Source organism: Scedosporium apiospermum, assembly GCF_000732125.1.
Source record: "Scedosporium apiospermum strain IHEM 14462 chromosome Unknown SEQ_SAPIO_0115, whole genome shotgun sequence".
Lineage (NCBI taxonomy): Eukaryota > Fungi > Ascomycota > Sordariomycetes > Microascales > Microascaceae > Scedosporium > Scedosporium apiospermum.
Window position 1 is genome coordinate 68,017 of NW_015971816.1, and position 16,089 is coordinate 84,105.

The 16,089-nt window shown below is 41.2% G+C and overlaps 2 protein-coding genes and 2 pseudogenes across 2 annotated transcripts; 1 reads left to right on the forward strand and 3 right to left on the reverse strand.

The window, feature by feature from the left end:
* Positions 1–31: 31 nt before the first annotated feature.
* SAPIO_CDS7996 (Uncharacterized protein) lies at positions 32–1,642 on the reverse strand (the record flags this gene model as incomplete). The annotated part of the gene is made up of 3 exons (XM_016789734.1): positions 32–559; positions 613–734; positions 790–1,642. The coding sequence occupies 3 exons, from the start codon at positions 1,640–1,642 to the stop codon at positions 32–34; spliced, it is 1,503 nt and encodes a 500-aa protein (XP_016640638.1).
* A 4,498-nt stretch (positions 1,643–6,140) lies between these two features.
* Positions 6,141–7,095, reverse strand: SAPIO_CDS7997 (L-xylulose reductase; the record flags this gene model as incomplete). Its single annotated transcript, XM_016789735.1, has 2 exons — positions 6,141–6,621; positions 6,779–7,095. 2 exons carry the CDS (start codon positions 7,093–7,095, stop codon positions 6,141–6,143), a joined length of 798 nt encoding a protein of 265 aa, XP_016640639.1.
* A 2,569-nt stretch (positions 7,096–9,664) lies between these two features.
* On the forward strand, positions 9,665–10,531 carry SAPIO_CDS7998 (annotated as a pseudogene; the record flags this gene model as incomplete).
* Positions 10,532–10,693: 162 nt separating this feature from the next.
* Positions 10,694–11,962, reverse strand: SAPIO_CDS7999 (annotated as a pseudogene; the record flags this gene model as incomplete).
* Positions 11,963–16,089: the final 4,127 nt, after the last annotated feature.

Here is a 16,089-nt window from a genome sequence, read left to right on the forward strand (position 1 = left end):
GGGCTTTCCTAATGAATCTCGTCTCACAATATCAATCGTCTCCATTCCCATCTGCAACCGCATTCAAGGTCGATGAGATCACATCGAAGTCTCTGGACACATTCACCATCCAATTCGACACCGCTATCCGCACCGCCTTCTCGCCCTTCCACTTCGTCTCACTTACGTATATTTTTCTTGTATCATTGATCTTTTGAACGAGAACACCGTTCAATTCCTTATTCTTTGCTCGGAACAGGACAATCATGAATATCTCATCAAGGGGAGCCTGTTCGTCGGGCAATAGTTCATAATGCTCTGATTGCTGAATGAATCCAGCGACCCGTCGGCAGAGGTCCGTCATGTTTGATAAGAGGCTCGAAATTCCCGATCGACCCTCACTCAAAAGCACAGCATAAGCAGGCAGGGCGCGGAACCGTCGCGAATTTTCGATACCAATGTTCAACGGCGAAGGGATGCTCGCTTGGGACCCAGACGCGAGATAGGCGGCGTTCGGGTTGACAAAGGCGGATTGCAAGACTTCGGGTGATTTGGTGAAGAACATACCACAATCGTATGGCTAACGCTTGAGTCAGTCGCTGGTTTGTTTCCCAGGGCGTCAAGCGAACTTACTACGTTGAGTAACTTGTGTCCATCTACCGTGATACTATCAGCAAGTTCGAGGCCCTCTGCGTATTCCCTGACAACTTTATACTCTGGCTTGGCCTCTAGAGCACGAGCAAATATACCGAAAGCTATCATGTTTGTTAGTACTTTGGGAAATCCAGCCTAAATGCAAGAAAAACATACCGCCATCGACATGGATCCAGGCTCCATACTTGTCCGCCAATTCTCTCACTCTTCTCATCTCCTCAACTCCATTCACTCCGTATCGGCCAGTGTTCACTTCCCCAGCGCTTATTGAAATGATACTCAGCGTACCCGTCTTCTGCAGCTCCCGCTCAAAGGCCACGAGATCGAGTCGCCATGGCACGTCTTCACCCGCCCGCAGCTCCTTCACCGAGCGTCTTCCGAGCCCGACTATACTGGCGGCTTTGCTCAGAGAACTATGCCCGCCGCTAGTTAGAACCTGCACCTCCGTCACGCCCGCTTTTAAGCATGCGCCCAGTAGCCCCAATTCGCCGGTACTTTCCCCTGATCCCAGTCTCTTCGCGAGAAGTGCTTCCCTCCCGCACGCTAATCCCAGCACGTTACTCGCAGTCGCACCTGTCGTGAACGTTCTTCCCTTCCATGCCTCCGCATCTCCGAGTCTCAAGAGTGAAATGATCATCTTCAACGTCGCATCTTCTAGGGCCGTCGCGATGGTCTGGTCCGGTAGATGCACCTGCACGTTCTGGTCCATGCGAGAAACAACATTATCGGCCCATTCGGCGATGGGCAAGACCCCACCGGTCACAAATCCGTAGTAGTGAGGCGAGAGGCCTTGACCGTTTAGGGCGGGTATGATATCGCGCACGATGTGCTTGACGGTATCTTCTTGCGACCCGCCGGACAAATAGCCCGCAGAGTTTGGGTCTGGCAGCGTAGATTCTGCGGCGCGGAGGGTGGTGAGAGGCGGAAGTGTTGGCTCGTCTGGATGCGTGGCTTGGCTACGGCGGGAGAGCCGAGCCTTTTGAACGTCAAGGTCAAAGAGGTCACTCATCGGTGAGTCAGACGGAAGACAAGATTTGATGTTTGAAACGACGCTGGTCTAGCAGCGTCTAGTTTTCTTTGATTTCGGACACCTTGGGAGAAAGGGAGATATCCATGGAGTCACTCCATCTCTCAAGAGGGGTTTTAAGGTCCGATCTACCCGCAATACCCGTTGTGTAGATGCTATTATATAAGCTCTGCAGCTTCCTCTTTGAGGCACGCTAGACTCATCACCTTCCAAGTCTAACATCGGACTCACAGTCGTTGAGAGTTTATCATTGATTTGACAGCCATTAATGTCGATTTTGGCGAACTCTTAGTTATTATAAACAAAGAAACTTGTCTCTGCAATGGAAGGAGAATATAGTTCTATGTATTCAAATACGAAATGCTGTCCGTCAGTTACGCCCAACAACTTTCGAGAACCTCGAGGACAAACCACTTTAGGGCCGGATGTAATAAAATCAGGGACTTGCGCAGCCAGGGATCGGAGTCGGGAGTCGGGAGGCGCCAGTCCGAGCTCTGTGGATTTCGTGTAGTATTTGTGATCTAAGCAGCGTCGAAACTCTTTTACACACGAATCCGCGATGCATCTACACAAGGAGTATTACGGCGGGAGATGTGTGCTTCTTTGCATTGAAGGGTCTCCAGTACATACCAAACGTGTAATCCTATGTATAAAAGAGAATCGACTTCCGAAACCGCATCGCCGTATCCTTCTCCGCCCCTTGTTTAGACAGGGAGACAATACATCGCCAAAACGTAGTAGCCGTTCGCAAGTTTTATCCAGGTCCTGTGAATATATTAGAACCATATCGAGTCAACAAGGGAAAGGGATCATTCTCTCTATCAAGGGCTACACGTACGGTATATGATCCAGGCTGGTCTTAGTGGTCTTGAGAATCTTGCCGTTTGGGTATTGACCGACGGCCGCACAGCTGGTGCTCGGGCAGGTCCTGTATTTCAGCGCGCTGGCGACAACTTGGCAAGAATAGAAGTAACTCGCTCGCTTCTCAAGGGTGTGGACTGGCTGGAGACATCGGCCTCGACATCGGCCACTGGGTGGGCAAGTGCCGTGGCGGCAAGACCCAGAGTGAAGAGCTGAGAGAGACGCATAGTTGGTAAAAGGAAGAGAGAGGAACTTCACCGGGGCCAGATGGATATTATCGCCAAACCCATCCATCCATCAAACTCAGGGTGCCAAGCCTTAATTTCTAGCTGTCGATACCCCTGCTTCCCGTTCCAACACTCCGGGTAATCATTCACTCCGCAAAAGCCCCATGAGCATGGTAATTCGCCAACCTTCTTTCCAGACCCACAGAGAGTGGTAGGCGCTAACTTAGGAGGGTCGCAGCGTAGGGTTGATGAAGGATCAGCCCGTGTGCACCGCCATTCCGCAGACATGAGTGAGGATGAGAAAATCAAATTTCATCCTATGATATGTAACGCTCCTGATCCTGACGTCTCCTTGAATTTCACTCTGAAGAATCAAATTTTGCTTTAGCACTCACTTTGACAGGGATTTGAGAATGAGATTGCTCCAATGCTGCAAGTCACGCTGCTTCCCAGGGTGTTAGAGTATGGACGGACTAGCTAACACCGATTCCACCAGTTTCTCCGTCTAGATACGGATACGTCCTCACCTAAAGCTCGCTGCTGCCAGGTCACACCAATTTGTCAACCGTCAAAATTGCAGGTGCCGACCTAAAATCTGGGGAACGGAACTTAGGAGAATGCGACAACCTTCCATGAAGCCACAATGAAGACGCTGTCCGGCCAAGAGTGATTTTTAGTCTCTCTCGGACTCGCCGAAGACTGCTCGGTTCGCAAGCCGTGTCAAATGCGACCTACCTTCGCATCCAACTTCTAAAGAGAATTACCTCCCTGAGTACTGGATCAAATCCGTCCATAATCAAACCCAGAAGTCGTTCCGCTGTCCCAACATCCAACCAGGAAGCATTCATCCCTAGGACTTCTGCTCACCCCAGTGAGTTGGCAATTGTTATGCCTGGTTCAGCAAATAGATACTTCACAAACTACCCGCGGATTTCGGACTCGCGAAGCCGAGGTCGGGGTTGAGGTTTCAACGTGCCAATTATTGTTCTCTCTGTTCATATTAATCACGGAGTTCGATTGACGTGGAAAATAACAAAAAGGATTGAATTGCCATTACATTTACTCAACCACATAAGATGACCGCCCGCGTATCAGAAGGTATACATGCGAAGTATGTATCCCCGTTATCGTTTTCCTCTTCCCATGTCCCTTAGAAACCACTCAAAAGCCACATACTCTGCACATCCACCGTCTCCCCCAACTCATCGGAAATCTGCCTTGACATATCCTAAGGGGATACGGCCGTCACAGGGCAAACGACAGCCGGACAGTAGCAATTTTTGTCGTACGGGATGATGGAGCACTCGTCGCAGCAGCAGCACTTCTTCATCTTCGGCGCGGTGGGCGGGCAGGCAACAGCCGGGCATATACATATATCGCTCGTGGCGGAGCTGCATACGATGGCGGGGATCGAAGGATTACAGCAACAGCATTCCCTTCCATCAACAGGGAGTAGGGATGTCGGGATTGCTGTCACCGTTGCCGCGAGGACGAGGATGGTGGAGATGGCGCCGCCGGAGAAGATCATTTTGAATAGAACGATCGAGATGCTTGTATAACTTGGAGAGGTTCGGGTTTGTTGACCGCCGAGGTTGACACAATGTTCTTAGGTTTCTTCTCCTTTTATCTGGTTGGATCGAAGCTTGGGGCGATTCCTTCAAGAGAGGATGTGTCCCTTATATATTGGGAATTTGCTCGAGCTCCAGAGTCTCCCCCTTGCTTATGGAAAACAAAGATCTGCATGGCTGCGTCGACAAAGACCGAGTCAGTTGCCTGACAAGGCCTGCTACAGAACGAACGAAAGCCAAGACGGAGGGAGTATTCCCCGTCACTAGCTTCCCTGTCGGTGAGCCGCCGAGGACATGCAATGAAACCCGCATGCTCGATATGAGGTCCCCTGCAAGTGGTTTAATAATACGGCTGTGAGACAGACCGACCAGGTCGTATGACAGGACGCAGGCAGGAAAATGCAAGCAATGGAGATGGCAATTGTTGTTGGGAATCTGACTGTTAGGACGTGGCATTTACATCTAACTACATTTTCTCGGAGACAGGCGGGAAAACTAGTCCATTGACTGCACTTCCTGCCATCCCTCAACCGTGGACAACTAACATCTACACACTGTAGTCAGGTCGTATAAAGCGCAAAAAAAAAAAAAAAACCAAGGATGTGGCGTTGGATATATGCAACTCAAATGTGCCTTGACGGAATAATATTGTTACATCAATGGGCCAGGAACCCATTGTCCCAACACCATTACAACAGAGACACCCTTGAGGGACACACCCTGGACTGATCGTCCCACTCATGCCGGCCTATTTTTAGCAATATTGATCTAGGGTGGATGATGGGCGAGTCATGTACTTTAAGTGAGCACCGTGGCGCTGCTGCAGGTCGAGAGGCTTGAGGCACTTCCTCAATATTCTACCGAGTCCATGCAAGGGAATACCCATAAAATGATATGTGCTCTCTATGATCTGCAACCAAATTCAATCGAGTAAAGTACCAGTGACGAGCGAGGACCGGGATGCAACGGTTTATGGGAACAAGAGATTGTGATGTTCAGTGGAGTCCCCAGACATTCTCTCAAGGGAGTGGTTTCGCTAATGTATGTATCTCAGAGAGCCCAATATCCTGCTTTAGAGAATACTCGCATACGGTACATCCAAGCCTATAAGAATCCCATTCTTGAGGATAATATTCTTTCTCTCTTTCCTTCTTTTCTCCTCGCCCGACGACTACTATTATCACAAGCGCCATTGTGATTCTGAGGAAGTGGCGGTTTGTACAAGTAGCTAGAGATTTTTCCGGGCCAGGTGTGGCAAGTCCAGATAGCCGCTTCATCCAAGAGAACACATAGAACACGAGTCCAATAGATACATTGCAGCAACTGTTTGATATATTCGAGGAAATTTGTAACTGAAAACTGCAAGAACATGGAAGAGACGTCCGTGTGCCCCTGGCTAGGCCCGATATAGCAACGCCTCTGTCGGATTGATGAAGCTCAATGGAGCTCCAAGCTCTCTTCCGCCACGTTACGTCATAATCGAAGCCCAGACCTATGCAAAGCATTCTTACAGCTAGACTGTCTACAAGTCTAAACTCTAGACAGGGATGCGAACCCTATAATTCATTCACCAATGTTCACATTTGGTTCGGGAAGGCCTACGCCCATGGTCATGATTAATATAGATTATTTTCATAAGCTCCTTTTTCCTAAGTAAGAAATGTATCCAGTCTCTGTCGCCAAGCATCCCGCTGAGAATAGCCCTTAGCTAGCCCGTCTCGATGATATCCGGATGGCAAGAAAGAAGCCCATGTCAACATGCGAAACAAGCTAGACGAACAGGGCCCAGACTCCCCACACAGATCCTCTGCGCATTCCAGCAATTTACCGGACGGTGTAGCCACCGTCAATGCTAATGTCGGCACCAGTGGTGTAGCTGCTAGCATCGCTGACGAGGTAGACGTAGGCACCTTTGAGCTCCTTGGCGTTACCGTTGCGGCCCATGGGGGTCATGTCCCTCCAGAGCTTCTGAGTCTTCTCATCGATGAAGTCGGACAGACCAGTGTCGATGTAGCCGGGCGAGATGGAGTTGACCCTGGCGAAGTCTCGCCACTCGTTGGCGAGAGACTTGGCAAGATGGACGCAGCCGGCCTTGGCGACGTTGTAGGAGGCCTGCTCCTGGGGGTAGTTGACAATGCGGCCGGACATGGAGGCGGTGATGACGAAGGAGCCGGTGCCGCGCTCCTTGAAGTGAGCACCGACGGCCTTGGCGCAGTAGGCGGTACCAGTCAGGTCGATGTGGATGACCTTCTCCCAGTCCTCCTTGGGGCAGTCAAGGAGACCACCCTTGGCGGTCGCACCAGCGCTGTCGAATTGGTTAGTGTTTGGAAAATAGAGAAACAGAAAAAAAAAAAAAAAAAAAAAAAAAAAAAAGAAAAGCAAAGAGGGAAGGAGGGGTAGAAACGGGAAAAAAAAAAAAGAAACATGGAGAAATAGGGGGAGGGGGAGGGGGAGGGGCCTACTTGGCAATGAAGGCATCAATCTTGCCAAAGTCACGAATGACGTCGTTGACGAGCTGCTGGACGTGGTCGAAATCGGAGACATCGAGCTTGTAGGCCTTGGCCTTAACACCGTACTCCTTCTGGAGCTCCTCGACGTTCTTCTCGGCACCCTCCTTACGGGAAGAGTAGGTGATGGCGACGTCGGCGCCGTACTCGGCGCATCCGCGGGCGGCCTCGATACCCATGCCCTTAGGGCCAGAAGCTCCAGTGATGACGACCACACGACCCTTGAGGTCGAAGAGGTCGTGGAGCCTGTCAGCCTTGGGAATGGGGATCATGATGAATGAGGTTTGTCGAGAGGAGTCTGTATGGGGGAGTTCTGGAGAGTGGGCGGAGTTTGAAGGGAAACACAGAGAATGGTAGCGGTTAGGGTTTCCGAGTGCTTCGAGCTATGTGGAAAGAGAAGGGGGGAGGGGAAGAGGTGGACGAGGAGCTTTATACCCTCCTTGCGGTAGCTTGCGACTTCGGCTCCATCGGTTCCCAATATTTCGACGATGCGGCCCACACAAAAAGCCAAATTGGCCCCCTTGCAGTCACGGTGGCAGTGGGCTTATCGGTGAGCTGGCGCGGATTTGCGCGGGGGGAGCTTTCCCTAACTTTGGCCCGTTGCATCAGCTATTACCAATGATCATGAAGAATCAGGAATAGACACAAGAGCTAGAGTGTTGACGGAAATGAAGTGAATCCATTCGTGCTCTCCACTCCTCTCTACCACGAAGGTGGCTAACCAGGATGAATTCAGTAATGATTGGATAATGTCTGATAAATTTGCGAGCTAAGCTTTTGGGCTGCCGTTTCCGACCTATCACCCACGCCCAGCGTGTTTTAGACGCACTCCAGGTGCCCACAGGTTCCGGATACCCAGGGGCAGGTCCGAGCTGCGCACTGGAATGCTATCTAAGCTATGTGAAAGCAGAAGTGATAATGTCTCAGGACAAAGGCCATGTGCGTCAGAGCTGCACCTAACTACCGAACCATGAAAGCTTGTCACCATTAACACGAGCTGAAGTTGGTAATTGGAATAATTGGAAATGATTATGGAAGAGAGGTGCATCTCCCAGCTGCGAGCTGACGCATTACGCACATTACACAGACAGACATAAATAATAGATTGTGATGCATCGAATATAACTGAAGGCGAGAGAATAAGTAACAGCTTGATTAATCGCTGACGAGATTGATGATTGATACAACCGCAACAATGGCTTATCCCAGGATTACCTCACGCTAACTGCACGAAGCTCACTAGATCGGCCAGAGCTTGGTCATGCTCTCTGCAGAATTTTAGGTTCCCACCATGCCCTTGCCCTAGATAGGACGTAGCATCAATTATCACCGCCTCTAGGTCTTACATCCCGCCATCCTGCCTCAACAAGAAATCAAATCAACACCAACAACGAAGCCGAGGAGGAAGGAAGCCATGGACAAATTGCAAATACTTGCACAATACGAAGTATAGACTTGGAAAATATTATGAGAACCTAATGCCAAGGAGGCACACGCCGCGGAAACACCCTGATCGCACGCATTCAACGTTCTCCCCGAACACGGGACGTTGACTCATCGGCGGTCAGGATAGTGCCCCAGAGCAAATCTGTCCTCTAGTCTCAGGTCCATCGTTGGCACTAGTCCAGTTAAAGGAATCTGATAAAAATGCTCAACATAGCTCCGTGCTCCGTGGAAATTTGGCTGTCGTCAGGTTTAGGGCTTGAACTGCTGCGGTCATCCCATCCTCCGATACACAACGATTTTGGCTCTTAATATGCCTTCTCCATCGTCAACAGCCCCCCCACGTTAAGATCTCCCCTCTCCAGGCCGGCTAGTTAGAAGCGGGGGCAGAAGGGCCGGTTCTAATTTTTCCAACGCGATATAGTATAGTGTACTGCCCACTTACAGTAGTACTTGTAGACTCTGCACTCACGATACGCGTTCGGGCAGGAGGTATGGAGTCGCGAGAGGCGATGTAATGTCCAGTTCACCGAAACAACGCTTAAAGGTTAACGGTTCGGGCCGGTAGAGGCGCCAAGAGACTCGAACTCCGTATGCCTGCATCGTAGACTTTTGACTAAGACATTACAATGGATGACTTGATCCCCATATTGGCATGTTAGTTACCGACCATCCGTCATTTCGGAGAATTAGGGTCTAGCCAGAGTCCCACCTCAAGTTCGGATGTTGCTCCGCGTTCCGTTATCGTACTAACAGGGTATTCCCGCAATAGTTAGTAGGTGATGAGAGGGAAGGGAAAGACTTTAAGGTTGTCGTTCACGAACCGAAACCAATGTGGAGGTCCGGTCGAGTACATAGGATCTTAAAATCCTTTCCGGATCGCACCGTAAAGTCGATAGCGAGTGAGATACTTGGTGCTGGTCTGGGCGTGGCTTGGCATTAAACACGCCGTCTTATAACACTAGATGGATGGATGTTTTGCTCGAATGGCACACCTATCAAGAGATTCCACGCCAACAGATTGCGGGTGATTAGAAAATGAAATAAACAAAACCCGGGGCAATGGACCACCAATCTAGTGACGCCATTTCACCATGTTTAGTTCGGAGGACGGCACGGCGCCGGCCCCAGCTCTTTGGCGCCGGCAACGCGAACCTATCAAACGAGACCTGTCACCCTCGTGGGTCTCGGCGTCAACGACCCCTGTTAGATTTCATGTATAGAGCCAAGATTTCACTCAACGAAAGCAAACTGGTAGTATGAACAAAAAGTGCCGAAGTGCCGCTCTCGAAATGTTCGGGGGGAATCTCTGTCTCCAACTAGTCAATCACTCACCCCTCGCATCACAATTGGTACCCTCTTCATCGTATTCCTTGAACCGATTGAGTCGCTGGCATCATGACCACTCGCGGGGATATGATCCCGTCCATAGGGCTGAGTTCCTCGCTGCTCCGAATGGCTTCTCTCGTTTTCCTGCTGCTCGCAATTGCATTGGGTTACTTGTCCTGGGCACCTATTACCTCACTCAGCGGCAGCCAGTCTCCCAGCATTGGACCAAAGGTCTTCGTCATCGGCCTCAGCAAAACCGGAACAACAAGTATTGGGGACGCGCTAGCTGGACTCGGATATCGAAGATCTGGGTGGGAGGACATTCGCTCACGCTGGCTCTATCACGCCTACATACATGGCCATGTCGAGGCATTGAAGCGTCACGTCGACAAATTCGACGCTTTCGAGGATATTCCTTGGTGTATCGCCTATCGCGAATTAGCAGACGAATTCCCATCAGCCAGGTTCATCTTAAGCTTGAGGAAGAACGAGCACGATTGGCTCAGGAGCATACAAGCTCACACGAGGAGAAGAGCCTGGGAAGGCCATGCGGAAATTTACGGATGTTTACGAGCAGACGACTGCCCCGATGCGTATTTGGAAACCTACAAGCGGCACACCGAAGATGCCCTTGAATTTTTCTCGGCAAGGGGTGAAGAGGATAGGCTCTTGACCTTCTTCATTGACGAACCGAAGGAGGTCGGGAAAAACGCAACTCGGGGAGACGCCCGGTGGGAGAAGCTCCTAACATTCCTCGATATCGAGGATGTCGATGTTCCCAGGCTTGGCCAGTTTCCTCGAGTGAACGCCAAGTCCAGCTTCGGAAACCGGGATCCCATTGGTTTATTCTGGCTTGTGGATTCTTGTTTCTACCACATCGAGAACACCATGGCGAGGGCCATGAGTGCGGTCTCTGTGGCTTTGCTACGGGAGTGAATGGATAACAAAATGAGGCGATATACATCGGTGCGAGATTTTTGAACACCGCTCCTGCATGTTGTAATCTATTAAGTCAACGTTCTAGTTTTCTATCGCTGGTTACGGGAGTGGAGAATTATCAATGAAAAATCTGTTTCAGACAACGCTACCGTTCGGCGCCTAATCCCGCAGCAACTCATCGTATTCGGGGAGGTCCCAGCCCTTCACATCTTCTTTGAGAACGAACCTGCCTAGAATATTGATCCTCAACAGTGAAGCTGCTCCCAAGATACAGTTCATGATGGTGATCCCGAGTGGAGTCGATGGCCAGGAGTCCGTGTTCTCGCCCACCCCCTTCTGCACCTGGTTCATGAACGGTCGAAACTTGTCGTCGTAAGCCTTGAGCGCCAAAGGGAGGCAATCTTTGGTATTTCCTTCCTTGGCGCCTCTCACTCGTCCGCAATGCCTTCCAATCTCTCCCGCTAAAATGTACGCACCCACAAACGCAGAAGTGGTGCCCATTCCCGTGAGTGCCGCTGGGCAATGGGCTGCGTCCCCCACAAGCGTCACCCGACGTTTGTACCAAGGCTTCATTTTGATGAGGCCGAGGCGTTCACAGTAAAAATCGCCAACGTCCCTTAGTGACTTCAGGATGTCGTCCGTTATCCACCCCGCGCCCTTGAACACCTCAGCCATGGCAACTTTTTCCTCCTCCACGTCTCCCCGACGGGCGTTTCTCAGCCTTTCCGAATCCGACTTGCAGTTGAGATAGACTTGCAATTCGTCGGCGTTGAGTCTTCGAGTCATGATAGCCCGTCCCTCAGTGGCGGTGTATGCCGAAGCAATGTATTGCTCTCCCTCTCGGATCTTTCGAGGCATTGTGAAATATGCAATGTACATGTTCTCCACGGGATAAAACGGATCCTTTGATTCAGTTCCAATCATCAGCTTCCGGGTTCGAGATCCCACGCCATCGGCTCCAACGACGAGATCAAAGCTATCGGTCTTCCCATCCGCGAATCGAGCTTCGACGGTATCGCCCTTTTCTTCGAAGCTATCAATCGAAGTCCCGAAGACAAAGTTGGTCCGATCTTTGGCCGCATCGTACAGGAGTCGACATAAGTCGCCCCTTAGAATCTCGTACTCCGTGGTGAACCCCTGCAGCCCTTTGCCCGGCTTCTTAACAGGGAAGTAGGCCCACCTCTTGCCAGAGCCACTGACTATTTGAATTCCCTGTTCCGGGGCGAGTTTGGCACGGAAGGCTTGCTCGAGACCCATTCGCTTCAAGACCTGGATGCCATGGCCCCGAAGATCAAGCTGGAGGCCGGTGGTCCGGAGATGCGGGAACCTTTCGACGACGGTGACTTCGTGACCGAGCTTGGAGAGCCAGAACGCGAGGGCGTTACCGGCGATACCAGCACCGCTGATGAGAATCCTGAGAGGTGCCATGGGTCACAATACAGGAATGTATTTGACAAATCTGAGAGAGAGGAACTGAGTGTTCGAAATCAAATAGTTTCGTATGTATAACGATCCGAAGATGTATTAGATAAATATTTGGAACTCAATGGAAGGGACTTCGGTCTCTTAAGTATCGATTAGGGGATCTCTTTATGTAAGACCGATATGTCCGTCAACTAAAACACAAATACCGCCTGGCCCGACTCGGCCGTAATGATCCCGCTCGTAACGGCCTCGAAGGAAGGGAAAGACAGGGAAGGAGATAAAAGGAACAATGGCAGGGGAAAAGTAGGGGGAAAAAAATCTCTTAAATCCGTTTCCTCATATCCTGTCAAGGACTGTGCAGAATGTAGAGAAAGAAATCAACACTGACCGGATGCACCCAGGATCCATACTATCCAGAACAATCTCAAAATTTTTACTATCCAGATTTAACACTTCACTAATTATTACTATTATTTAACTTTATTACTATTTTCTCTTTTTTTATAATACTTCCCTTATTTAAGAAAATAGATTTATTAATAGAATCTTATTTATATTAAAGATACTCTCTTACCTTCTTACTTCTTTTTTTTCTACCTTATATTATTAGACTTTATTTTAATTTATTTTAATAATATTTATAATTAATTACTTAATTACTATTTATTTTAAATTTAAATTTATCTATTTTAAAAAAATAAAATATTTTAATAATTTATATAAAAAGTAAATAATATTATTATTTTTTATTTTAAATTAATTTATTAATTATTATTATATATTATAAATTAGAATATTAATAATTATATTAAAAAGTATTTATTATTAATTAGTTAATATAATATAATATTTTATATTATTTTATAATTAAATAATATAAAGTTACTTTTATTTAATAATAATAAGTTAATTTATAAATATTTATTATATTAAAGCTATTTAATTTATTTTATATTTTCTTTTATTAAAGTAATTATATTTTAATAAAATTTTATTATCTTTATTTTTTTATTAATAGTTTTTTTTAAATTAGGAAGAAATTAAAAAATAAAAAGTTAAAATTATAATCTAAGCTTTTTATATAATAATTATAAGATATTATTAATTATAAAATAATATATAATATCTTTTAATATATTTTAAAAATTAATTTATCTAGTATTTAATTAATTAATAAAATTAAATTAAAATATTTAAAATAAAAGGATTATATAATTATTTATAAATAATAAAGTAAAAGCTAGTTAATTATATTAATTTAAGAAATATATAAGAAATATATAAGAAATAAAAAGATATATTAAGTTTATATTTTTTTAAGTTTAGATTTAGTTTTTATTAATAATAGTAAAGTAGATAAATAAAGATTATTTAAGTAAATTTTTTATAAAAAGTATTAAAATTAATAATTAGAAATTAGAAAGATTTATTAATATATTATTTAGCTAATTAACTAGAAAGATTAATTATTTAAACTATTATTAAATAAAAAAAATATAAAATATTATTTTATAGTATATAATCTTAGAAATCTTTATATATATTTTTATTTAAAGGTTATAAATTATTAAAAAAAACTATATAATTATGATAATAAGATTATATAATCTAAAATATTAATATTAAGGAAATAAAATTAGTTTTTAAAAAAGAAGTTATTAATAAAATATATTTGAAAATCTTATAATTACTATTACTCTATTTTTAATTAAGAGAACTTTATTATAAAGTAATATATAATATATTTTATAACTTTAAAATTTACTTTTTAAAATAAATTATTTTTTAATATTTTATATTATTTATAGAAATATAAAATTCCTTATTTATTAACTATAGATATATTAGTAATTATAATATAATTCTTTAATTTAAAAACCTTTTTATTTTTAATTATCTTTTTTTATTAGTAATCTTCTTAATTTACTTAGAAAAAAATAATAAAAGATATCTACTTATTATATAATAAATATAAGATATTATTAATTATAATATTTTATATAATATTTTTTACTATAATTATTAACTTAAAAATCCTTTTATTTATATTTAAACTAGAAATCTTATATCTTAAAAAAATTAGATTAAAAAATAATATAAAAAGATTATATAATTATATATAAATAATAAAAGGTAAAAGCTAGTTAAATATAATAAATTATAAAATATATATAAAAAATAAGAAGATATATAGAGTTTATATATAAGTAATTAACTAATAAATAATTTTAAATTAAAATTTATTAAATTTTATAAAATATAGAAGATTATTTAATTAAAAATCTATTTATTTATTTATTTTCTATTTAAAAATTATAAATTATAAAAGTAGATTATATAGTAAATATTATATAATTAAGAATATTAATTTTTAAAGAGCTATTAATAAATTATAGTTAAAAATCTTATTATTTTTTATATTAAAATAATTACTTTTATAAAAATAAAATAAATTATATTTTATAATTTTAAAATCTAATTTCTATATTTAATTAAGTTTATAAATCTTTTTTATAAAAGAAAAGATTATATATTATTAGAAGAAAATAAAATTAAAAGAAATATAAAAGATATATATAATCTTAGATTTAATTAACTTTACTTAGTAAGAATTAGTTAGTTATATATAATAGATCTTATATAAAGTAGACTAAGCTTTATAAAACTTAAATAATATAATAGAAAAATTTTATATATTTACTTAAAGTTAATAATTTTTAATTTTTTTATAAAATATTAAAAGTTATAATTAATAAAGTTATATAATATTTTAATTTCTTTAAAATATATTTAACTTTTATATTTTTCTTTATTATTTAACTTTTCTATTATTTATTTTTATATATTATTATTTAATTATTATTATTTTCTTTTTTATTAAGCTTATCTTTTCATAAAATTCTTTTTTTTAAATTTTACTTATAAATTATATATTAATATATTTAGTTTTAATATTATAATATTTCTATAAATATAATTTAAATAAAAGTTTTTATTTTATTAATATTATATATTATATATATTATTCTACTATTTTTTAAATTAATATAAGACCTTTTTAAAAATATTTAATAAAAAATAGTAGAAATTAAAATAATATTATAAATAATCTTATATTATATAATTAAAAGATTTTAAAAATATATAAATTTAGAAATAAGTTTCTTTTAACTTTTTATACTTTCTCTTTTACTCTCCTCTTATAAATACTTTTAGTAGCTATAGTAATTTACTTTTCTAATATTAAAGCTTATATATTTTAATTAAAATATTTTTATTTAATAAAGCTTATCTAAATTTTAAGATTACTTTAAAGCTTTCTTAATAGCTAAAGATCTTTATATAATAATATTATATAGATTTTTAATAATAAAGATAGTAAAGATTATAAAGATATAATAAAAAAAAAGAAACTTTTATTTTTCTTATTTTATTTATATTAAAAGTATATAAAAAATAATAATAAGAAAACTTATAATATTTATATTTTTAATATTAAAAAATATATATTAATAAAGCTAATAATTAAAATATAGATTTTATAAGCTTAAAGATTTTAGATAATCTATTTATTAGTAAATAATATTAAATATAAACTTCTTTATTTATATTTATAAAATATTTATTTAATTTTAAAAACTTTAAAATATCTAATATTTAATATTTTCTCTATTAGTAGCTTATTAATATAGATTATTTTAATAACTTTTTAAAATTAATTAAAATAACTTAGATATTATTATTTTATATTAAATATAATATAAAATAAAATTTATATTATATAAAAAAAACTATTTTAAGATTAACTAATTATTTTTTTATATATAAATATTACTAAATTATAAATATTTTAAAAAAATATTAAATAATAAATAATATTATTATAAAGTTTTAATCTACTATAATATTAAAACTAGGAAAAAGCTATTATATTAGTATATAGGGCAACTAGTAATAGTACTACTATATTAAGACAGAGTAGTGCAGCCTGCCCGAAATACTACAAGAAACAAGAAAAAATAGTTAATCAAAATTAAGTCTAAAATAGTTCTTATAAAAAGTAATATAGTTCTTCTAGTAAGAATAGAAATAGATATCAGAAATAGTTGATTAACGGAAATAGGGCTATA